At 44.1% G+C, this 22,082-nt stretch overlaps 2 protein-coding genes across 4 annotated transcripts; one reads left to right on the top strand and one right to left on the bottom strand.

Moving 5' to 3' along the window:
- Window positions 1-788: 788 nt before the first annotated feature.
- Window positions 789-10,634, bottom strand: LOC113134398 (protein FAM49B-like). Of its 3 annotated transcripts, XM_026313775.1 has the most exons (12): window positions 10,477-10,620; window positions 10,232-10,309; window positions 6,199-6,272; window positions 5,694-5,815; window positions 5,272-5,377; window positions 4,788-4,924; window positions 4,540-4,617; window positions 4,035-4,151; window positions 3,574-3,653; window positions 3,323-3,449; window positions 2,861-2,931; window positions 789-2,547 (listed from the first exon to the last, which is right to left on the bottom strand). In XM_026313775.1, exons 3-12 carry the CDS (start codon window positions 6,269-6,271, stop codon window positions 2,478-2,480), a joined length of 981 nt encoding a protein of 326 aa, XP_026169560.1. In that variant the 5' UTR covers window position 6,272; window positions 10,232-10,309; window positions 10,477-10,620; the 3' UTR covers window positions 789-2,477. The 3 variants fall into 3 exon arrangements, with proteins under 3 accessions (XP_026169560.1, XP_026169559.1, XP_026169561.1); XM_026313774.1 differs by lacking the exon at window positions 10,232-10,309 and having other exon boundaries at window positions 10,477-10,634; XM_026313776.2 differs by lacking the exons at window positions 10,232-10,309; window positions 10,477-10,620 and adding an exon at window positions 6,525-6,947.
- Window positions 10,635-11,410: 776 nt separating this feature from the next.
- Window positions 11,411-21,800, top strand: LOC113134407 (prohibitin-2-like). Its single transcript, XM_026313787.1, has 10 exons — window positions 11,411-11,471; window positions 12,370-12,499; window positions 12,693-12,777; window positions 13,067-13,146; window positions 14,453-14,637; window positions 14,753-14,882; window positions 15,330-15,433; window positions 17,783-17,860; window positions 19,756-19,832; window positions 20,461-21,800. Exons 1-10 carry the CDS (start codon window positions 11,451-11,453, stop codon window positions 20,474-20,476), a joined length of 906 nt encoding a protein of 301 aa, XP_026169572.1. The 5' UTR covers window positions 11,411-11,450; the 3' UTR covers window positions 20,477-21,800.
- Window positions 21,801-22,082: the final 282 nt, after the last annotated feature.

Genomic DNA, 22,082 nt, shown 5'->3' on the forward strand with positions numbered 1-22,082 from the left:
CTGGCCGTTCAGTGTTTAATGTTTAAGAAGACACAGAAACAACTCTCATCAGACACTTTCAAGAAGAGTGTTAGATTTAAATGCACACATTTTGGACAGTTTGTCTAATTATATCACTGATAATATACATTTCTGTCACTACTTCAAAGTCTGGAGTGCTGCAGTTTTCTTCCTGCTAATATTCAGAGAGCAGATACTGTGTATGTTGGTAAACACAAGTACAGCCACAACCTGTCCAGCAAAACTGTTAATTACACCGCAATGTGTTTTCTGAAGAACAGTCTGGTTCTGAAATGTTCCCAGTGGACGTTTAAACTGCAACAGAGGCCTGGTTGAGTTTTGCCGCAACCACAACTCGACACATTCGGTTGAATGGTCATTGAGATTAACAGTCATAGGGTATATTTGTAGAATAAAGTTAAAATAGAACATACAGAAAAGGAAGAAGTTTATATTACACAATAAAAATAGTATAAAAATATAATGGGGCCAAAAACAGATCCCTGTGGTACCCCACAGGAGGAAGCTAGTAATCCAAACAGGAACTGAGCAAGAGAAAACACACTGTAAAGCCAGACTCTGACTGACTCAGAATATACAACGGTATGATCCCCAGTTTAAGGGATATATATATATATATATATATATATATGTGTGTGTGTGTGTGTGTGTGTGTATAGCTGCATTTTTTTTTTGTTGGTTCAAGTGTTTTTCTGATTTAACAGATCTCAGACCCATCTGGTTACTCCAATCCCTAAACGTCCTCATCAAACAAGTCATGAAACAGATTTTTCTTAAAAATGTTAAAACTTTATTTGGCCACAACACAAATATTATTAAAAACAAGAAATGCCACACAATCCCTGATGCTGCAGCACTACCAAGGCAAATGAAAAGCTCGTACATGATTCCAGTCTGAGGTTTCCCTCCTGTCAGCACATCATCCTCTTCTCACTGAGCTAATTCCCACCTGTTCTCTGTAGCCAGTCATTACAGAGCTATCACAGTATTATCAACCCTCCCCCCCAAGAAATAACCAATACTTTAATGCTGACTGTCTTTCAGCTCATCTTCACTTCCAGCAGTTCAGTCTGTATTTAACTGTAAAAACTCAAGTACCTCTGGATTTTCATGAAACTAGGAGAAAATCTGAACTGTCCTCCTTTTGTCTTTTATTAAAGAGCTTCAGTCTTCCAAAAATCAAGCTGCTCCTTAGCCCTCGACCCTTTTCCACCAAAGAAACTATAATCAGACACCCAGGGACCACTTTGGACTGATGGAGCCCTGCAGGTCCCAGGAACCACTTTATGAAGCAACAGAGAAATTGTAAAGCTAAGACGAAAGATTCCTGAAATGTTACACATTCAGCTCTGCAGCCTGCACACAAAGGGACGTGCATGAGTTAGTTTGAAGACGCGGACAAACACGTTGTACAATGTTTGTTTCGTTTGTTTAAACGCTGCCTCCCAAAACCCTAATCCGCCAATCTGCTCGTTTGATCCTGATTGGACATGGCTGGAAACAAAACTGTTTGATGGTCCAACTCCCTCCTTCTAGACCCAATGGACTTATTCTGAGTTCACGATCTCCCAGACTGGGGGGTGAAATGCTCCACAGCTCACAGACACAACAAAACCCAAGCTGTAATAAACCAGTTTTCCTTTAGGAGTCTCACAGAATTTGTTTGATCAGTCAGTGATGCAGTGACAGTCCAGCCAATTAAAAACGTGACCTCGGCCACAGGGGCTTTCTGAGGTAGGAACTGCAGCCGAGGAATTGGATCTAAACATGGTTTCTGAAGAAAGTTCTTGGGGTGGAAAAGAGGCTGAAGTGATGATCTGACAGATCAGTGCTGCATTCACGTCACATCAGAGGCACAGGTGAGTCTCTGAAAGGTCAAGTCTCAAAGGTTCATGGTATCCAGGTGCTTCACGTAAGAGACAAAAACCTACAGAAGCTGTCCAGTCGCCTTAGAAAACCCTGGACACCCACACCTCTATTTTTTGGTTTATTTCTCTGTTATCTCTCATGGCCCAGGAACGCCGTCCACTTTCTGAACTTTGGTAACAAGGCCTTGATTTTTTTTCTCCAGGTGGCAGAACCTGGGACCAGTGAGCACGACACCAATTCACTAACAAACGGCAGACGTGGGCAGAGATTCACAGAACTGGACCCAGCCGAGGTAAGAACACCTAAATCACCCGCGCTGTACTTTCTGTAACGTGACGTGAATGCAACATGAGCACAACACCTGATTTTAAGATTGTCTTTTCTTGGATCAACCAACTAAAAGGTTTCTGCCTTTATTATTATTATTATTACAAAATACACCTTTTCAAAATAAAAGTAAAAAAAAAAACAACAAATGAGGTTAAACAAAGAAATGCTATTTGTTCAGTAGTTCTTTTGAAATTTGGACCAAAACACTTCGTCTCCCTGTATCATTCCAGTTCCTGTTCTGCCGAAGAGCCGTCGAGTTAATTTGGCTGCAACATCTGTTTGATTTGCTTGGAGGTAGTCTCATCGTTCAGATGTTTGGTCGTGTACCTGCAGGGGCACAGTTTAACCACAGTTTAACTCTCATCATTGGAATTCATTAATGGTCTCTTAAGATTGAAAGAACAACTGAGGCTGCGTCCACAGAACTTTACTTCCTGCTGTTTCCATCAGATCGGCTGTTTGTTCCTTTTTCAGTCTGTGTTTCATCAGGTTCATCATAAAAAACATTAAAGGACGTTTGCCTGAAAGTGCCAGTTCCAATTCCGCAGCTGTTTAACCACTGTCTCAGAGGAAGAGGATCAGGTCTGGCAGGTATTTAGACTTTAGACTTTTTTGTGTATCAGTGTGAGGAGGTTCAGACCTGAGAGCGTTGAGTAATCCCTCCACACTGCTGGGCGGCTGCTCCTTCAACACTCTGATGCAGCCTTTCATCTGAAAAGAAAACATACTTTCTCATTAGTGCAGCAGAAACAGGTCTACACACACCCTGGGAACCAGACCGGACCTGAGAGGCTGGGACTTAAGGACAGTCAGAGCTGGGCTGAGCAGACAAGGGGAAACCATCACCACATGATGACACACAAACCTGAAAGACCTGCAGCAGCACACAGCAGGACCCTACCAGGTTCTGATTCTGATCCATGAAGTCCTCTTTAAGACTCAACAAAGAATATCAGTTCCCTCTAACAAGGCACTGCCAGCCTCAACACCCTCAGGTCAGATGGAAGATAAACTTTCATCCGGTCCAGGTTCAGACCAGAGTCCACTCATTGTGGGTTCTGAAGAGACGGTACATAAGTTAACACGAGTCTTGTTAACGTACGTCAATGTTGGAGGTCTTAACGAAGGCTCCGGCCGGGTGCACGTGGTCATACAGGATGATGACGCCGACCATCACACGGAGGCAGAACAAGACCGTCTCCTCACTGTTGAAGCGACTGCGATACTCCCTGCACACACACACACACACACACACACACACACACACACACACACACAGGGTCAGGGTGTGAGCCGATGCTGGACTCAGGCTGACTGTGATCATGATGCGTTCAGGAACATGTCAGGACTCACGGAGTGTCCAGCATCACTTTACACACACTGGCCATCGTACTCAGACTGTCCGTCGTGTTTTCTATGGGCAGGTCTGGATTCTGCACAACAACAACAACAACAACAACAGGACAATAACAAAAACACAACAAGGGTCTGCAGGTTTTAAACTCAAACAGTCATGGTCCCTTCATAGTCGAAGATCAGTTTGTTCTTTAGCTGCTCTGCTGTTTTCCTGTGGTGAGACTGACCTCTGCTGGTGCTTTAAGGTAAAAGCAGCCCAATGCTCTGACGTCTATGAACTTACAGTGTCTCTGCTGTGTCTCCTGTTTCTTGCAGAAGAGTTGACTTTAAAAAGCCTCCACATTATTTTATCTCAGCTTTTCTAAACTGGTCAGTTCCTGTTTTTATGTTTCTGCCATTAGAGTTTGAATAAATGAAACAGGAAGTGTCAGATAGAAACAGCAAACGCACGGACTCACATCTGAGACAAACTTTGACGTCGCGTCACTTAACGTCTTCAGCATCGGCGTGGAGCTGGCGTAAAACAGGGACATCCGATTGGCCAGCTCGTTGTTGACCTCATTCACGGACTCAGTCTGAAACAGCGACAGGTTCACATGCTGAGATAGTAAAGCAGTTAAAGCATCAGGTCCACATATCTCTGGCTCCAAATAAACCTCAGCAACATGAACTGAAGATGAAATGAAAATATAAATCCTGACACACTCAGCTGTTTGTTCATTTAGGGCAGGTCAGCACCCTCTTGTGGACGAATGTGGAATAACAGCATCATGCAGGTCAGTGTTTTTTTGTTTACATACTCTCAACCAAATATCATCAGGGTGAGTTTACAGGTTTATCACCACTTCATGTTGACTACTATATCATCAACGTGTATTAGTTCAGTATGTTTCACATTTCGAATCAGCAGCTGTAAAGAAACTACAGCTGTCAGCTAAAACAAAACACTGAAGCTGAACTTACAGACAAGTTGTTGATCCTCATGCGGCTGATGGTGCGGCGGTAGTAGCTGAAGTCGTTCTGGATGGCGGGGTTGGTCATCTGAAACCCAGACAGAACAGAGGTGAAGCTGATGTGGAGCTTGTTGAAAGGAAAGGTGGGGGGGATGCTAAGAGGGCGAGGAGCTGGAGGAGCTGGAGGAGCTGGAGGAGGTGGAGGAGCTGGAGGAGCTGGAGGAGGTGGAGGAGGTGGAGGAGGTGGAGGAGGCACACCTTGAGCTCATCGAAGCGCAGCGTGAAGTGCAGGATGTGGGCAAACTGACGAGCCAGAGCCTGTTTCTGCTCCAGGTGCTGAGTGGGCGTCGAACCAGAGCTGGTGAGGACATCCAGGAGACACTGCAGACTGGACTCTGATGGGAGGGGGGTGCAGGGCGGAGACACAGGTGAGTTTTTTTCTGCCTCATTGGGTTTTTATTGCCTGTTTGTCTGATTTTGTTCTACACTTTAACTGGTTTCGGTTTTGATAAAACACTGATTTTATATCGTCCTGGCCCTGAACATCGAGTCAGATTTGTCCGTTAGCTGTGGACACACCTCAGCGTCACTACAGAAAGACCTTCATCAGGTGTCAAAGTCATCATGACACTTAAAGGTCTTTGGTTCGACTCTCCACCGTTTCATCGTTCATGTCTACAGGAGCTCTGCTTTTGGCTGAAGTGAAGGAGGGTGTGACAGTGCAGATACTTCAGGTTCTTACCAAGCTTCTGGGAGAACTCGTAGAAGGTTTTGAGTTTAGCGACCAGAGGAACCACAGCTGACCAGGCTTTCTCCTGGACACCCTCCACACCAGGACTCTGGATGGCCTGCACACACACAGACACACACACAAGCTCACTACCTGTTTTCATAAGAACCTGTCCTGTCCTGTCCTGTCCTGGGTCTTACCTGTCCTGTCCTGGGTCTTACCTGTCCTGTCCTGTCCTGGGTGTTACCTGTCCCATCCTGTCCTGTCCGGTCCTGGGTGTTTCCTGCCCTGTCCTGTCCTGTCCTGTCCTGGGTCTTACCTGTCCTGTCCTGTCCTGGGTGTTACCCGTCCTGAGTTTTACCTGTCCTGTCCTGTCCTGAGTGTTACCTGTCCTGTCCTGTCCTGAGTGTTACCTGTCCTGTCCTGAGCGTTACCTGTCGTATCTCCTCTCCTGCTCCTTTGTACGACTGCAGATCATCCAGGATGACTCGGGCCTCTGTCAGAACCTGGTTCACCTTCTCCCACACCTCAGTCTCTGACTGTGAGGGCTGAGCGTCTGCAGGGAAACACACAAGGTCAGAGGTCAAACTCACAGTGTGATGCAGTGCACCTGTTCGTGTCATGGCTTTGCAAACCACAGTGGCAGTTCAGGACCTGTAGCTGTGGATGATGGTTCAAGTTCATGGTTCAGGTTCTGTCTTAAAAAGTTAAAAATAAATCCATGCTACTTTTTAAGAGAAATAACAGGAAACTGTCACTTCTTTCTGAGCTAAATATATTTCTGTCATCTGAAACTCTCCAGTTTACCAGAAGTAGATTGCCTCAGTTTTCAGGCTGATTCTTTTTAGGCCCCACAGTAACTGGTGTGTATCAGCGTTTATCAATGTGCTGGGTCTGACTCTGAAACAAACAGGTTTTATCTGTGTGTGTGTTTCTTACTCTCGAAGTCCAGGAAGAAGTTTCCACCATTGTTGTCGATGTCTCTGGTCAACACCTTGATCAGGTTTCCCATGCTGCCAACACACAGATGGACCAGGGTCAGTTTCACACAGCGACACATGGACGACTGTTCCTGACGTGTTCAGGTCGGCTCAGAAACATCACGCTGAGGAAAATCTAACTCTCCGAATCACCTTTTTCTTTAAAACTATTCCAGGTAATATTTTCAGCAAGTCACAGATATGATGATACTGAACAGTAAAACACCAGATCTCACAGTCCAACCTCCACCTCCAACGGACTCTGGATATGGGCTAACAAATCACCTGACCGGGTCCGACACAGGGGTTCCTAATAAACTGAGCAGCTTCAGGGACAGAAATAATCCAGATGAAACTTCAGACTTTCGTGCTGCTCTGCCTTCACACTGAGATTCAGCTGCACTGAAATTCTCTCCTGCGATGAAAATAAAGTGGAACAAAACTGAAAGCAGTTCGCTGCACAGACTGAAGTGGAAGCGGCGTCTTCGTGTAAAAGACGATGAAAGAGGAAGTGATGAAGTCTCTGAAAGTTTGGCCTAAATTTAAAGCAGAGGAAGTGAAGCGGTTCAGGTACAGCCGACACTGTGTCGGTTTACTGCTCCTCTAAACGTTTCCTCAAACACCGTCTCGCTGCAGAAACAACATGGAGACTTCAAACTGCGACACACAGCGTCAGAACACTCTGCCCTCGTAAAATGTGCAAAACCAGGACCAGTTTTTAAATTCTACAGCTCCATTCCTTCATTTAAAGGACGAATACGTGAGATTATTCTGATTAACTGTGCACACGTGATGCAGCTTCACTGAGTCCAGGTTGATTTCAGCTGATTTCTGTTTATTCTCTTTGTTTAGCTCCATTAGATCTGTCTTTACCACACACGCTCGGTGCACAAACAGCCACAGGTCGGACTTTGCTGCCAGGACCCCACACTAGACAAAAAACAACACGGGCCCTTAGAAATCCTTGACTATCTGCTTAAAATATTATCACAGAGCAGCTCGACCTTGTTTCTCTGCACTACAGCAGAAAGGGAAACAAATACAGTTGATCTGTGACTGATTTTATCTCATGACCCATTTGCTTGTTTGTGTTTATGTGACGGAGGTGATTCCTCCAGCTCCGACGTTTCCCACACACCTGTCCACTGTTTCGCTTCCTCATCAGAAAACATGAAAAACACCTGAGTTTCCTGAAGCGTCATGTGACGTCTGCAGGTGTTTGACTTTGTCCAATGATGTTACTTACTGTATATATAAGACAGCAGGTGTTAGAGCGAGAAATGTTTGCCAATCGATTTGCTGTCAATGAATTAATCAATGATTTCAGCTCCGTACGTCCTTTGTCCCTGTGAAACCTCAGAAACTACGTTTACTTCTTCTTTCACTTCACTGAATACAGGATGTCCACACTGTTGTATTTAGAACTGAAAGTGTCCATTAATCAATAATTTGGTCTGTGGAAAAGTAAATTCTTTCGATATTGATCGGTTTCAGCATTTTCCATGTGCAATAATAAAAGTTTCAGTTGTCGGATCTTAGCTTCTCCTCGTTTGTCAGAGGAAACTGAAAATCTTTGAAAGCTGTAGACGTTTGGGCTCAGTCAAGCTCCGACAACGTTTTTCACATTTCACACATCGTACTTATACTTCACTAAGTGTAGAAATACACGTACTTATACTTCACTGTGTAGAAATACACGTACTTATACTTCACTAAGTGTAGAAATACACGTACTTATACTTCAGTAAGTGTAGAAATACACGTACTTATACTTCAGTGTAGAAATACACGTACTTATACTTCACTAAGTGTAGAAATACACGTACTTATACTTCACTAAGTGTAGAAATACACGTACTTATACTTCACTGTGTAGAAATACACGTACTTATACTTCACTAAGTGTAGAAATACACATACTTATACTTCACTAAGTGTAGAAATACACATACTTATACTTCAGTAAGTGTAGAAATACACGTACTTATACTTCACTAAGTGTAGAAATACACATACTTATACTTCAGTAAGTGTAGAAATACACATACTTATACTTCAGTAAGTAGAAATACACGTACTTATACTTCAATAAGTGTAGAAATACACATACTTGTACTTCACTGTGTAAAAATACACACTTATACTTCAGTAAGTGTAGAGAGACGCGTACTTATACTTCAGTAAGTGTAGAAATATGCATACTTATACTTCAGTAAGTGTAGAAATTTTACATACTCATACTTCAGTAAAAGTATAAATTCACATACTTATACTTCAGTAAGTGTAGAAATATGCGTACTTATACTTCAGTAAGTGTAGAAATTTTACATACTTATACTTCAGTAAAAGTGTAAATTCACATACTTATACTTCACTAAGTGTAGAAATATGCATACTTATACTTCAGTAAGAGTAGAAATACACGTACTTATACTTCACTGAGTCTAGAAATACTTCTGCCACTGCTGCTGATGTGAATGTTGTTGCAGCCACAGGGTCCAGTAACTTGTTTCTCTGAGGCCTGAGGTCTCAGTTTATTGTTTATTAGTGAACAAAGATTTTCATTTCATGGTTTCAGCTGTACTGGACTTTTACTAAAGTAAAGTACTACAGTCCAGTTCTGAGGTACTTGTACTTTACTAGCACTAATATTTCTATTTTGTGCTGCAGTATGGAAAGTACTTCAAATTAGAAGTATATAAGGTAGTTAACATCAGCTACCCAGCGGTATATAAAGTACTTCAAATTAGAAGTATATAAGGTAGTTAACGTCAGCTACGCAGCGGTATATGAAGTACTTCAAATTAGAAGTATATAAGGTAGTTAACGTCAGCTACGCAGCGGTATATGAAGTACTTCAAATTAGAAGTATATAAGGTAGTTAACGTCAGCTACGCAGCGGTACATAAAGTACTTCAAATTAGAAGTATATAAGGTAGTTAACGTCAGCTACCCAGCGGTATATGAAGTACTTCAAATTAGAAGTATATAAGGTAGTTAACGTCAGCTACCCAGCGGTATATGAAGTACTTCAAATTAGAAGTATATAAGGTTATTAACGTCAGCTACCCAGCGGTATATAAAGTACTTCAAATTAGAAGTATATAAGGTAGTTCACGTCAGCTACCCAGCTGTTTATGAAGTACTTCAAATTAGAAGTATATAAGGTAGTTAACGTCAGCTACCCAGCGGTATATGAAGTACTTCAGATTAGAAGTATATAAGGTAGTTAACGTCAGCTACCCAGCAGTATATAAAGTACTTCAGATTAGAAGTATATAAGGTAGTTAACGTCAGCTACCCAGTGGTACATGAAGTCCTTCAGATTAGAAGTACATAAAGTAGTTAACGTCAGCTACCCAGCGGTATATGAAGTACTTCAAATTAGAAGTACATAAGGTAGTTAACGTCAGCTACCCAGCAGTATATAAAGTACTTCAAATCAGAAGTATATAAGGTAGTTAACGTCAGCTACCCAGTGGTACATGAAGTACTTCAGATTAGAAGTACATAAAGTAGTTAACGTCAGCTACCCAGCGGTATATAAAGTACTTCAAATTAGAAGTATATAAGGTAGTTAACCTCAGCTACCCAGCGGTATATAAAGTACTTCAAATCAGAAGTACATAAGGTAGTTAACGTCAGCTACCCAGCAGTATATAAAGTACTTCAAATTAGAAGTATATAAGGTAGTTAACCTCAGCTACCTAGCAGTATATAAAGTACTTCTAATTAGACGTTTTAATTAATTTAATTATAATCATCAATAATTAGAAATCAATAATATCAGATCCATTCATTCTGCACAATGAGTACTTTTACTTTGGATACTTCAAGTACATTTGGATAATGGTACTTTTGGATTTTTACTGCAGTAACACTTGGAATGCAGGAAAGTATAATTACACTGTGGTATATCTGCTGTTAATGCAGTAATACTCGGAGTACTTCTTATTGCGTGTATAACTCGGGTAGTGGTTCTGCCGTCCTACCTTCAGTAACCCTCCGTGATGCCGATGCCCGAAATCCGCTCCCGGGCCAGAACTTCATGAAACTGGGCCCACTTCAGGCTGAGAACAGGAGAAACATTCGGTCTGCAGGTTTTCCTGGTGAGCGCTCTGCAGGACCTGACATGTCTGATCTGAGACCAGGATCCACCCAGAGAACCCCCCACCCACTCCGATCCACCGGCCCCCCTCCACCCACAGCCCTGCACACAGCCCCTCCCGCTCCTCACCTTCACTGATAGCTGATCGATAACTGCGGATCGATATCGTGCGTCCGGCTCCGGTGTGTCCGCGGTGGTCCAGGTGTCTCCGGTGGTCCGCCTCCTCTACATGCTGAGCGAGTGTGAACCCGGAAACAGCAGCGCTGCGCTCCGTTAACTATAAAAGGCCTGGTTTCCTCAGGAGGAACTGCAGCGGGAGCCAATCAGGGGCCGCGGAGCCGCGACCGCAGAGTCGGCCGACCGAGGCAACCTGAGGCCCCGGGGCCAGAACTAGACCCGGACCATCCCTGTCACAGGGACGAGAGAAGACGTTTAAATGTCTAAACCCGAGCTGGTTTTCATTTAGTCTGAAGGTTCAGCTTTAAAATGTGAGTCTGTGTCTTTTAATAATTAAAGTTTTTGTCTCCTGACTCGAACACGTCCCTCATCCCCAGTCCTGATTTAAACTGTTGTCCAGTCCTGGACTCTAGTGTCCCATCTGACAGTTTGTGACCTAAAGAAAATAGATGATTATTAATATCATGATTATTATGAAATCATTAAAACTCTGAGCTGTGTCTCTTTAGTTTTTGTTTTGTTTTGTCAAACTTTTGAATTAAAATCTGAAAACTTTTCTTTTCACGTCTAATTATATTGAAAAAGTCCTAATCTGGACCAAGTGTTTTATAATCTTCACTTTTCCAGTTCGTTTGTTTTGACATGGTATAAATTAACGATCTTTGTAGTTGTAGTTTGATCATTAAAACTAAAAGGGCCAAATAAAGGCCCGTCACTGATCTTTAAACTATTAGGATACGTTATATTTTTTGTTTCATATTCAACAGACTCAACCCTGATTCTTAATATAAACAGGAAACCACAAACGCTTTCTGACGTTCAGCTACTACATTTCCCGTGTTGCCCAGCGCACACGGAAGTGCGTCATCACCCGTGACCTTGGCGTTCTTCTTCACTTGTTTGTGTGGCGTACGCAGAGGACGAGCATGGCGAGTAAAGAGCCGGGTGTAAGTGCGTTAAATGTCTGGTTCTGTGGAGAACCCACGCGTGTCACGGTTCTGTGTTGAGTGTGTTTGGATTTTTCTGATGTTACGCGCGTCGTGCACGTTTGTTTTAGACACGAGCGTTTTTAAAACGGCGAGAAAGACCCACACGTGAGCGCGGCTGAGCTGCTGTAAGCTAACGTTAGCGTTAGCTCCGAGCTGGAGACAGACGAGTCGTTGGTCCAGATAAATACTGATTTTTGATTATCGATACCTGATCGTTGATCTTTGTTGCTAGTTAGCGAACATTTTACGAACTGTTTGGCAGGAATAACGACATTAGCCTCCAACCTTCAGGCGCTGCTGGCGGAGAAACCAGGTTCCGTCTAAAAACCATATAAAATAATATTTCCTCTCTTACTGTGGCTTTTCCACGTTTTCAAATAATCCACTAAAGCTTTCTGGAGGTTACTAGGATGTCCTCTTCAGTTCGGCATATACACATTACACCGATAATCTTACTGTTTTAGAAAAACATCAGTTATAGCATATAAGTAGTTGGGAGACAAGCAGTTTCCATGGTTGTTGACCTCAGGAAGCAAACGCATCTATTGACACATGTAATCCTGTCAAACCAATCCCGGCTGGTGTGTTTTCTGCAGCCCATACATTTAAACGAGGTCCTCAGGATCGACAGGGTGGCTGATGTGCTTTTTTTAAACTGATGGACCCTTTGGATGGGGTTTGGTCTGTGCTGTATACAGTGCTGCTCTAGCTGCATGCAGGCCTTGGAAAGGGATTGACCTCCCACCTGGTTATCCCTGCCTGAAGGCCACTCACTGGCATGTTAGTGAAGGCCTCGGCCTGAAAGCAGCTCCGTGTGTCAGGGTTTGATTTAGTTTCTGCTGGTCTCTGCTTCCAGAGTTTTCTGCAGCAGCTGCGGCAGATCGCAGGCAGGATGTCGTCTGGGCCTCGGGGAGCAGGACTTGGACTCAAACTGCTGATCGGAGCTGGAGCTCTGGCATATGGAGTGAAGGAAGCCACGTACACAGGTACTTTTTATACGTAGTAAACTTTGTGTACATGTCGTCCAGCCCAACAGTTCACTGTGAAATTTCTCTCGTGTTTTTCTACGCTAACGTGTGTGTTAACCTGTGTTACTTTAATACGTGTAATTTTGCAGTAAAGTATCAGTGAAGGATCAGCGTACTTGTAGTAATACTGTGTACTTTCCTCTGAGTGCAGTTGAAGGAGGACAGAGGGCGATCATCTTTAACAGGATCGGGGGGATGCAGATGGACACGGTGCTCGCTGAGGGACTGCACTTCAGGTTGGTCATGGTCAAAACTGGTCGTTGGCGAAACGAGACCAGAACTAAATACAAAGCAACATTTGGCCACATGAGCTGTCCCCAAATGTTGTAAATGTAAAGGAGGTCGGTGGCTAATCAGAGGACGTAGGGTCAAAACAGCAGAGCTGCACTGACACAGAATGAACATCCACTGTGTTTCCCGGCCCTGTGACATTATTTCTGAAAGTGGCTTATGTGGTTTGTGCCCGTCTTTAAGCTGCGTGTGTCCTGGCTCGCCGCAGCTCTGACTGTTTGCTGTTGTGTTCAGGATCCCCTGGTTCCAGTATCCCATCATCTACGACATCCGAGCCAGACCGCGGAAGATCTCCTCGCTCACCGGGAGCAAAGGTGAGACAGAGTCCGACTGACATGGAAACTTTTCTCCGTCCAGAGCAAACAAACACAGTCTGACAGAAACCTGTTTACAGCTGGACACACACGGTTAACTCACATTACGGGCTGCACTCGACCCTCAGTCCAAACCTGAAGCTTTCACATTCACACCGCACACATCACCGTTTGTGTCCGGCAACTGGTGCTGAAGCAGGAACAGCAACACCTGCTGGTTGGTAGCAGGTCCAACAGCTGTGAAAGAGCTGGGCTGCAGCTTTATAAGTGATTTCATAGGTGGACTGTCATGTGTTAAAGTCCAGTGACCTGTAAACATGTGGCTGCAGCAGCTAATGATGTTTTCATTAGTGATTCATCTGACAAATAGTCTAATAATTAATTCATCTGAAATGAATCTGGTCTAAACACTTTAAAAATGTTCAAACCTTAATACTGTTATATCTGATGTTTCTGGGTCAATATTCCTGCTGCCTTCATGTACACGTTGAGCTTTACTGCAGTAGTTGTTTAGGATGGGACCAGTTTGAAGTATTTTATAAACTGTAGATAAGTTAATCTGCAGCAGGGCATCATATTCTGCAGGATCTCATATTTTTTCACTGCACAGGAAGAGGATGGAAAATGTCTTAGAAAAGATGCAGCTGTCAAACACATGGAGTACAAAGTACAGTATTTATCTCTGGAGTGTAGTGGAGTACAAGTGTAAAACTGCATAAAATGGAAATACTCAAGTTTGTACTTGAGTAAATGTCATTAGTTACGTTCCCTCACCTCCCAAGGTGAAAGAAAAATCCTACAACACCCAGGATGCATTGCACCCGGTGCCTCGATGTCCCGTCAGTTTAACACCAACTTCCTCTTGACGAGAGACGAGCTGCAGTGGACGAGCTTTGGATTTTCTGCTGATCGTTGAGGAAGGTTTTAGTCCTCATGGTGTCCAGGTTGGAGTTTTTTTCCAAAGAGCTCTGCTCACAGGTCACACAGAGGTCAGAGGTCACACAGAGGAAACACACACAGGAGGCTGGTTATGAAGCAGTGAGGTTTGTTTTGTTTCCTGATCAGATGAAGTGTCTCCATCATCCATCCAAGCTCTGAAATGTTCTTTCAGAAAATACTACAAAAACAACGTGTGTTCTTTAAAAAGTACGAAGTGCAGTGGATCCTGACCAACATGTTAGTTGTTCAGATTAAATAATGAGTATCAGCTGAGCTGTTGGCTGAGGGTAAATGTGCTGTGAAACTATGTGGTGGTGTAAAGCGACACGATCACATCTCCTGGTCCTGACATTCTGGTTTCTCTCAGACCTGCAGATGGTGAGCCTCACACTGCGAGTTCTGTCCCGGCCGCTGGCGTCCAACCTGCCCATCCTCTACCAGCAGCTGGGACAGGACTACGACGAGCGCGTCCTGCCCTCCATCGTTAACGAGGTGCTGAAGAGCGTGGTGGCGAAGTTCAACGCCTCGCAGCTCATCACGCAGAGGGCACAGGTACAAACCTGCACTGGGACAAGGGGTGGAACCAACAGCCGGTTGTGGATCCAGGTCCGAGCCGGTCAGAACCCGTGTCGTTCATGTTGTTCACATTCTGCGGTTCCTCCTGCAGGTTTCCCTGCTGATCCGCAGGGAGCTCTTTGAGCGGGCCAAGGACTTCAACATCATCCTGGACGACGTGGCCATCACCGAGCTGAGCTTCAGCCGCGAGTACACGGCCGCTGTGGAGGCCAAGCAAGTCGGTGCGTAGCAACAGGAAATGTCCAAGTTATGTTATTGTCCTGTGGCTGATCAGCTGCGTATTGATAAGTCTGCTGTTTGGTCAGAGAGAACATGATTCATGGGACTTGGGTCAGCTCACGTTTCAGCTGTGACTGACGTGAAGAGCTCAGGTCCAGGTCTGAAGCTGAACTGGTCCAAAGTGGTAAAGTGTCAGAAAGTGAAGTGTCAGAGATGCAGTGATGCTTCCTTCCATCTTTCCTGCAGCAGCAGAAGGAAATGGAGCCTTGGAAATGGATGGAAACAGTTTCCTCCAGGTGTCCCAGCTTTGGCTGAGTCCTTCCAACAAACTGTGTGTGTGTGTTTTGTAACAGCTGGAAAACTGTAGTGTGTCCAAACTCAGTGCTCACAGATGTTTGAACCTGCTCATCTGGTTTCTACATGAACTATAAGTGAGTGTTCCTCTCCAGCCCAGCAGGAGGCGCAGCGAGCTCAGTTTTACGTGGAAAAGGCCAAACAGGACCAGAGGCAGAAGATCATCCAGGCTGAAGGAGAAGCTGAGGCTGCCAAGATGGTGAGTGGACGATGTTCTGCAGTTTGTTGACTGTTTCTGAGGCAGGAGAACAGGAGCCTTAAACTGGTCCAACACTCAGCCCAGGTTAGTTAGTTATTAGTTCTTTTCTCCTTAGGAGTCAAACAGGCGATTTAGAGATGATTTTGTGTGTTAATTTTGGTGAAGAAATATTTTCGTCGACAAGTTTTCACCGACGAAAACGAGACTAACTAAATAAGTTAAGTGATGATGATGAAAACTATAATTAGAATATATTTACATTTTTGTCAACTAATAAAAACAGAGGGGCGTTTTTGGAAAAGACTTAAAGATCTTGTAAGATGCACACGCACATTTGAAAAGTAACTGAACCACCTGACGTGGTGACGTGTGCGAGTACACGACGTCATCCTGCAAATCCTACATTGGGTTTCTACTATAGTGAGATGACAACAGCTGGAGGAAACAAAGAGAAGATATAAGGGTCAGTGTCATGTTTGATGTAATGGGATTACTGCTAAATACAGTTGTTCTTAGAAATATTTTGGAGTTTCACTTTGGCTTTAAAGGATGAAGAATCTCATATGCAGGTTATAAACAATGCGTATCTAATTTTTGATCTTTTATGGAAAGGCCATATTCCATATATTTAATGAACATCGTTTTAGTTTAATTTTAATTTAGAATATTTTGTATATTACAATATTTGAACTAAATGACACTTAAATTAAACCCAATATATTTTAGTCGACTAAAACAAAGCAGATGACTAAAATACGACTAAACTAATTTAAAATCTCACAACATCCCTGCACAAAGTGATGCTGCTGCTGTTCATCCGTTTTACATTCACTGTGTTTGACTTAAAGCAATTTCATTTAATTAAGGATTAAAGTTTTATTTCCAGTGAAATGTCCTGAATGTGTTTCCTAACCTGCACAGACGTAATACATGTAATATACATGTAACATGTAAATAACAGTATTGAAGTACCAGGAGCCTCACGGGACTGAAGGTGTTTCTGACATAAGGCTGAAAACAGATATTCACCTGTCCACATACTTTTGGACATATAGTGTGTTAAGGTTTGTGGAAACAGATGTGTGAAGTTGAGTCATGTGATATGTTCTGTCACTATACGCTGACACTGAGCTCAGCCCTGAACATGTTCGGTCCAGGTTCGCACCAAGACAACACCAGGTCACCTCCAAGGCCACAGGCTGATTTTAGAGCAGGGTGGAACTAATTAAAGCATCAAAGAGAGGGGCAGTAATTTAGTGACGCACATTGTAGTCGTGGAAGCATGAAACGTTCCAGTGGGAACACACAGTTAAATGGGGAAAATAGCACATTAAACCGCAGGAAGTGAAGCTGACGACCAAACGTTGAAACTGTCACAGATTTAACTTCTGGTTACAAGTTGTCTCCAAGTTACAAACAAACCATTTGCCTCCTTTGCACATTGTTGTGTGGCCACAGCTGGACTCTTCTTTCTTATACCAATAAATATTAAAACGGTAAGCTCCTTGGAGAGAGGGAAGCTGACTGCATGTTGCATCTGCACCATCCTGGACTTTTATCTGGTCTGTGGTCCAGGTCTGCTCCTTCAGCCCTGAACCGTCTCTGTGTTGGTCAGTTCATTGATCCAGAGAAAATTCAGAAATATTTCCCCTCAGCAGCTTTAAAGAGAGAGAATGATCAAAGACAGACAATAATCAGCTTTAAGAGTCTGATGCAGCCTCACGTGAAGAGTCTGCAGAAACGTATCGTCTCTGCAGGTTTGACACCAACAACAGCAGAAGCTGTGAAAAGAGACGATTTGAAAGGTTCCAGACTCAGAGCTGGGAAAAGAAAGTGTGTGAGAGAAGAAGTGTTGTTTTTACCTGAGACTTAAAGAACAAGTTCATGTCTGAAGTAGTTGTTCTTGGTGTCGTATTAAACCTGTGGAAAGTGTCATCATCCAACCTGCAGTTTGTCTGAGAACTTGTGAAAACACCTGGTTTATCTCTGAGTGCAGGAAGTGGGTTAGATAAATCCCAATTAGCTGTCTGCAAATGAGCTTCTTCTAATTAACACCCGAAACCACCTGAAGATGAATCCCTGCTCCGGCTCCGTTTCATGTTTGCAGATAAAAAGAAGCAAATGAACACTTCACCCAAATATGCACTAATTGCTTTCCCTGCCCGTCAGCCTGCGTGAGAACAGCGGAGCGGAGATGCCAAACGAGCAAACGCCTGCAGCTGCAACGCTGCTCTTCAGACCAGCTCAGCCTGCTGAGCGTCAGCCTGGGGCCGACCACGTATTCTTTTGTGCAGTAGGTGTGTGTAACAGTATTCTCTGACATTAACAGTGTCGATGTGTGTTTGGCAGCTGGGCGAGGCCGTGACGAAGAACCCAGGCTACCTGAAACTCAGGAGGATCCGGGCAGCACAGAACATCGCCAAGACGGTAAGAAATGCCCCCGAAGCACAAAGACTCTTGAGCAAAAGTGTTTAAACCAATTTCACTGCAGTTTTTCACGTATTACACGATATTCACCATAACACTCACATACTGTTCTAGCTGCTCTCCAACCTGTGTAATCCAACACACAATCAATGTTAGAACCATAGAGGTTCTTCAGGAGTCTGATGCATGAAGCAGCTTCAGCAGCCCAGAGGTGCTAAAGGTTGAAGCTTCCATGTGTCTTGTTCCTGCAGAGAGAGAGAGTGTGTGGGGTGGGGGGGTTGGGCGGGGTGTTAAAGGTTTAGGTGACATGTGTTAGTGTGTAGCAGACACAGCACAACATTAATATTGATTTGGACTCATGTTACCGTTGATCCGACAAATCAAAGTCCAGTTGGCTCTGCTCCGTCTTGCTCTGTGTTTGTGTAGCTGAGACTCGTTGATCAGGCCTCTTTCTGAATCCTGTGGTTTTTTTGTTTTACATATAGTTAAACACATTCGTTCCTGTTGTGGCACAAGGCCACAGGAACACAGCAGCTTAAAACCAGCCTGGGGCAGAACGGGGTCTCTCTGGGTTCGTGTTGTCGGACCTGAAACTGTCAGCTCTTTGATTTCCCACCTGCTTCTTTGCTTTCAGGGATGAGGAGCTCAGACTGTTTTTGTGGGTCGTGCTGAGTTTCCAGTAGTGACAACCTCCATTCGATCTCTGCTGAGACAGTTCACCTTAACGTCCACTAGGTGGCACCAGCTGAACATGAGACAGAGGAGAGTTTACAGGACAGAAACTAACCAGCAGGTTTCAGAGTGAAATTATTTGAGGTGTAATGTTGTTTCAGAAGCTTTGGAGAAAAGGCAAAGAAAACTCCCGAACACTCCAGACACGATCCCTGATTCCTTTATCAGTACGTATTGATCAGGTGGAATCAGTGTGATACCTCATCAATCAGCTCAGGGTCAGTGTGGTCCCGGCATCTTTTATTGGATCCTATCAGCTGATCTGAAGCTGCTTAGCTGCAGTCAAACTAATGTTCGTGCTGTGATGAACCAAAGGCTAAAATTAAACTCCTCTGTTGTTGTTAGAGTCTCTGCAGCTGGTGTCTGTGCTCAGCCAGAGACCCTCTGTGAAGGAAGGAGCTCCACTGTCCAACACTGTAGCTCCAACAGAGTGAGACCTCCTGTCTCTGGGGGATCTCATCACGTCAGATCAATATAATAATACATAATCAATAATCAGTAATAAACTTCACAGCTTTGAGTCAGGAGCTTCAGATCTAATCTGATGTGAATGTCCCGTCACATGAACAGCAGCACCGTGAGCTCATGTAGATTCTCTTTATTGGACTCTGCTATTTTTACCCTGACCCAGCCATGTGCTGCAGAACTCAAAGTCTGCCTGCAGGACGCCAGTGAGACCGAATGTCCCTATAAATACCTGTTGGGTGGACTTTGTTTCCCTCAGTGCTGAACCTGATAACCAGACCTTTATCTTATCTGTTGGCTCGGGGCCTGTAGATAAACCTTCATACTGGGCCGTGGAAAGATTAGAACCAATAACTGTAATAATCCTTGTTCATACCTGGGCCCTGTCCAAAGGCTTGGTTTACTTATGACCCCCTTTTACCTGAAGGAACCTCAGTTCATGGAGCTGGAAGAAGTTTGTCCAGAAAAAAAGTCACAAAATTCAACATTTTTCATGAAGTTTGCAGAAAATATAACAGTGAGGTCTGAAGACACCTGTGCAGGTGCTACATTAGCCATCAGTGATTGAATGAGTCGCTACACTACAGTCTGGGTTCTTTTGTTATGAGTCTAACCGTCTGTAGATGACTCAGGTGTCACCTGGATCGGGTGCTGCTCCACCTATGTTTTCTCTGACTGTGTGTGTGTTTGACCTGCAGGTGGCGCAGTCCCAGAACAAAGTGTACCTGAGCGCCGACAGCCTGGTGCTCAACCTGCAGGACAGCCAGAGCTTCAAGTGAGTGGCCCCGCAGGTTCAGTGTTTGAACACATGAGGAGCAGAGCAGGGTTTGGAAACTGAAGACCAGGCCCTGGTTGTGTGGAGGAAATGTAGATTCTTCTGGCCAGTGAACAAATAGTTTCTGTGTAAATGAATCACTGAATCTGGGGAAAGGTTTTTTCTTCTGTTTTGTTCCTCGTCGTTATTATGATCATCGCCGTGATGTCACCCAGCCCACTGGGACACAGTTGCTGCTCTGTTTTTCTTACTCGCGTTAGTTTGTGCACAAACTGATTTGAATGCACAGATGAGTGGGAGTTGTGTTTCCTCTTTGTGACACCTGCTGGACTCAGAAACACATGAACCCTCTCATTGACCTCCAGAGTCAGAGCTGAAGTTGGGCAGAAGTTGCTGCACCTGTTAGACACGATGCTCCAAACACATCAGACAGAGCTGGTGTTGTTTTCTGCAGGCTAACAGTTTCCCCCTGCGCCCAGTCTTTGTGCTAAGCTAGGCTAACGCCGCCCGAGCGATGAAACGGATCCATGTGACCGTGGAGAAGCTGCAGACGTCAGACCTTTAGTTTTCCATTAATGCTGATGAACGATGGCGACACTGTGTAACTCTGCATCTCTGTCTCTTTCAGTTTGTCGTTGAAGTAAGACGTGTGGTCCCTGCTGGACTGTCATCATTCCTTCAGCTCCACTGCTGCAGAGTGAAAATCCCTCTCCGGTCTTCTCGTACTCACACTCTTCAGGTTTTCTGTGAATCGCTCACATTTCAGGCCACACAACTGACTTTATCTGTGGACTCTGTTGTCCAGCAGCTGCTCGAGCTGTTTCATCAGCCATTTGTAGAACAGGAGGGGTGGTTTTATTTTGAAAGGGTCCTCTGGTGTTGGTAAAAGTCTGACTCTCCAGTTTATTTTGTTTAGGTTTACGGCCCAGTTAACGTCAGGCTCGATCATTAACAGGTCAGAGAAACAAGGACTTAGTTCAGTTACGGGTTTACAGCTGTGACTTTTACCAACACCAGAGGAATCTCTTTAAAGGTGCAGTTCACCCAAACCACAAACTAACCTAACATTCATGTTATCATATTAATTCATTGCATCATAAGGAACAGCTCATTGATGTGCAGGTGTGTTGACCTTTCAGATGCCTCTGGGCTGCAGCTGCAGTTACTTAGTTATGGCTCAAGTACAAGACTCAGAGTAGCAGATAAAACTGAAGCCAGAACATTTCTGGCTCTTAAAAGATTCACTGATGTTGCCTGTTTTTCAATGAACTGGCTGTTTCTTCTGTAAAGCAACAGTCTAAATAAGTTTTATTCCAAACAGTTGAAGTGAAGCCACCTGTAGGCCAGAACGTGTTTGTGGTTTGGGCGGAATGAGCCTTTAAATGCTGGATCATTAGTACTCTTTAATTCTTTAATAGGGGTTCCTGGTCTGAAGAAGGTTTGACCTGGAAACTAAGAGAAATATTTCTGAGGATATGAATATTTGAGGAGGAGCAGAGCAGCACTTTGACTCGATCTGGACCCGACTGTTTGATTCTCATTGGTTCCTCCGTTTTCACTCGGCTCCTCCTGGAACACAGATCTGTGTCGGACTCACCCGCAGACCATGTCCAGAAATGTGGATCTGTTCCTTTAACCTGTTCCCAATAACGACACAGTCATGTCTGCGTTCACATCCCAAAAACAGGGTCAGAAATAATTTGGTTGCTCTGATGTGTCTGTGTTGATGGTACATTCAGGGTCAGTGGGAGTTCACAGATGTCCTCAGCAGTGACAGTACCCACAACAACAACAACAACGACAACAACAAGCGTTTCGTTGAGCAGAGCCTCTGCCCTGGAGCTAAATGTGGACACTGCTGATCAATATTTATCTGTTTGGTAAAGTGTATGTTCTGTATGATAGTTTGACTCCTGAAGCTTCCAGCACTGACTGTCTCCACTGAATAAACACCAACACGTTATTATATCTGAGCTTCTTATTTCTCAGCCAGTTCTTTACTTTCACCAAATAAAGTAGAACTAAGTTCTCAGTAGAACAGAACTGTAGCCCGTCTGTTGTCTGGTCAGTAACCTTAATAAACTGTCTACTCATTATGAACTAACCTTTGAACATGTCGACTTCACAGTCACTGTGACCTGCAGACTGTCAGAAAACAGATTTAGTGATTTCTGCAGCTTTAACCTCATTAGAGCTGAGTTTCAGACCCTTGCTGCCTTCGGACTGCAGACTGACATGGTTTCGGTCCAA

This window comes from Mastacembelus armatus, chromosome 17 (genome assembly GCF_900324485.2).
Source record: "Mastacembelus armatus chromosome 17, fMasArm1.2, whole genome shotgun sequence".
NCBI classification, from domain to species: Eukaryota; Metazoa; Chordata; class Actinopteri; order Synbranchiformes; family Mastacembelidae; genus Mastacembelus; species Mastacembelus armatus.

Excerpts from the sequence above, each read along its gene's own strand:
- LOC113134398 (XM_026313774.1), bottom strand. The coding sequence starts at position 6,271 with ATGGGAAACCTGATCAAGGTGTTGACCAGAGACATCGACAACAATGGT. Across the intron at positions 5,816-6,198 it reads CTTCTTCCTGGACTTCGAGA|ACGCTCAGCCCTCACAGTCA; the intron begins GTAAGAAACACA and ends GTTTCCCTGCAG. Across the intron at positions 3,654-4,034 it reads CGTCAAAGTTTGTCTCAGAT|AATCCAGACCTGCCCATAGA; the intron begins GTGAGTCCGTGC and ends GTTGTTGTGCAG.
- LOC113134407 (XM_026313787.1), top strand. The coding sequence starts at position 11,451 with ATGGCGAGTAAAGAGCCGGGT. Across the intron at positions 12,778-13,066 it reads GCTGAGGGACTGCACTTCAG|GATCCCCTGGTTCCAGTATC; the intron begins GTTGGTCATGGT and ends TGTTGTGTTCAG. Across the intron at positions 15,434-17,782 it reads AAGCTGAGGCTGCCAAGATG|CTGGGCGAGGCCGTGACGAA; the intron begins GTGAGTGGACGA and ends TGTGTTTGGCAG.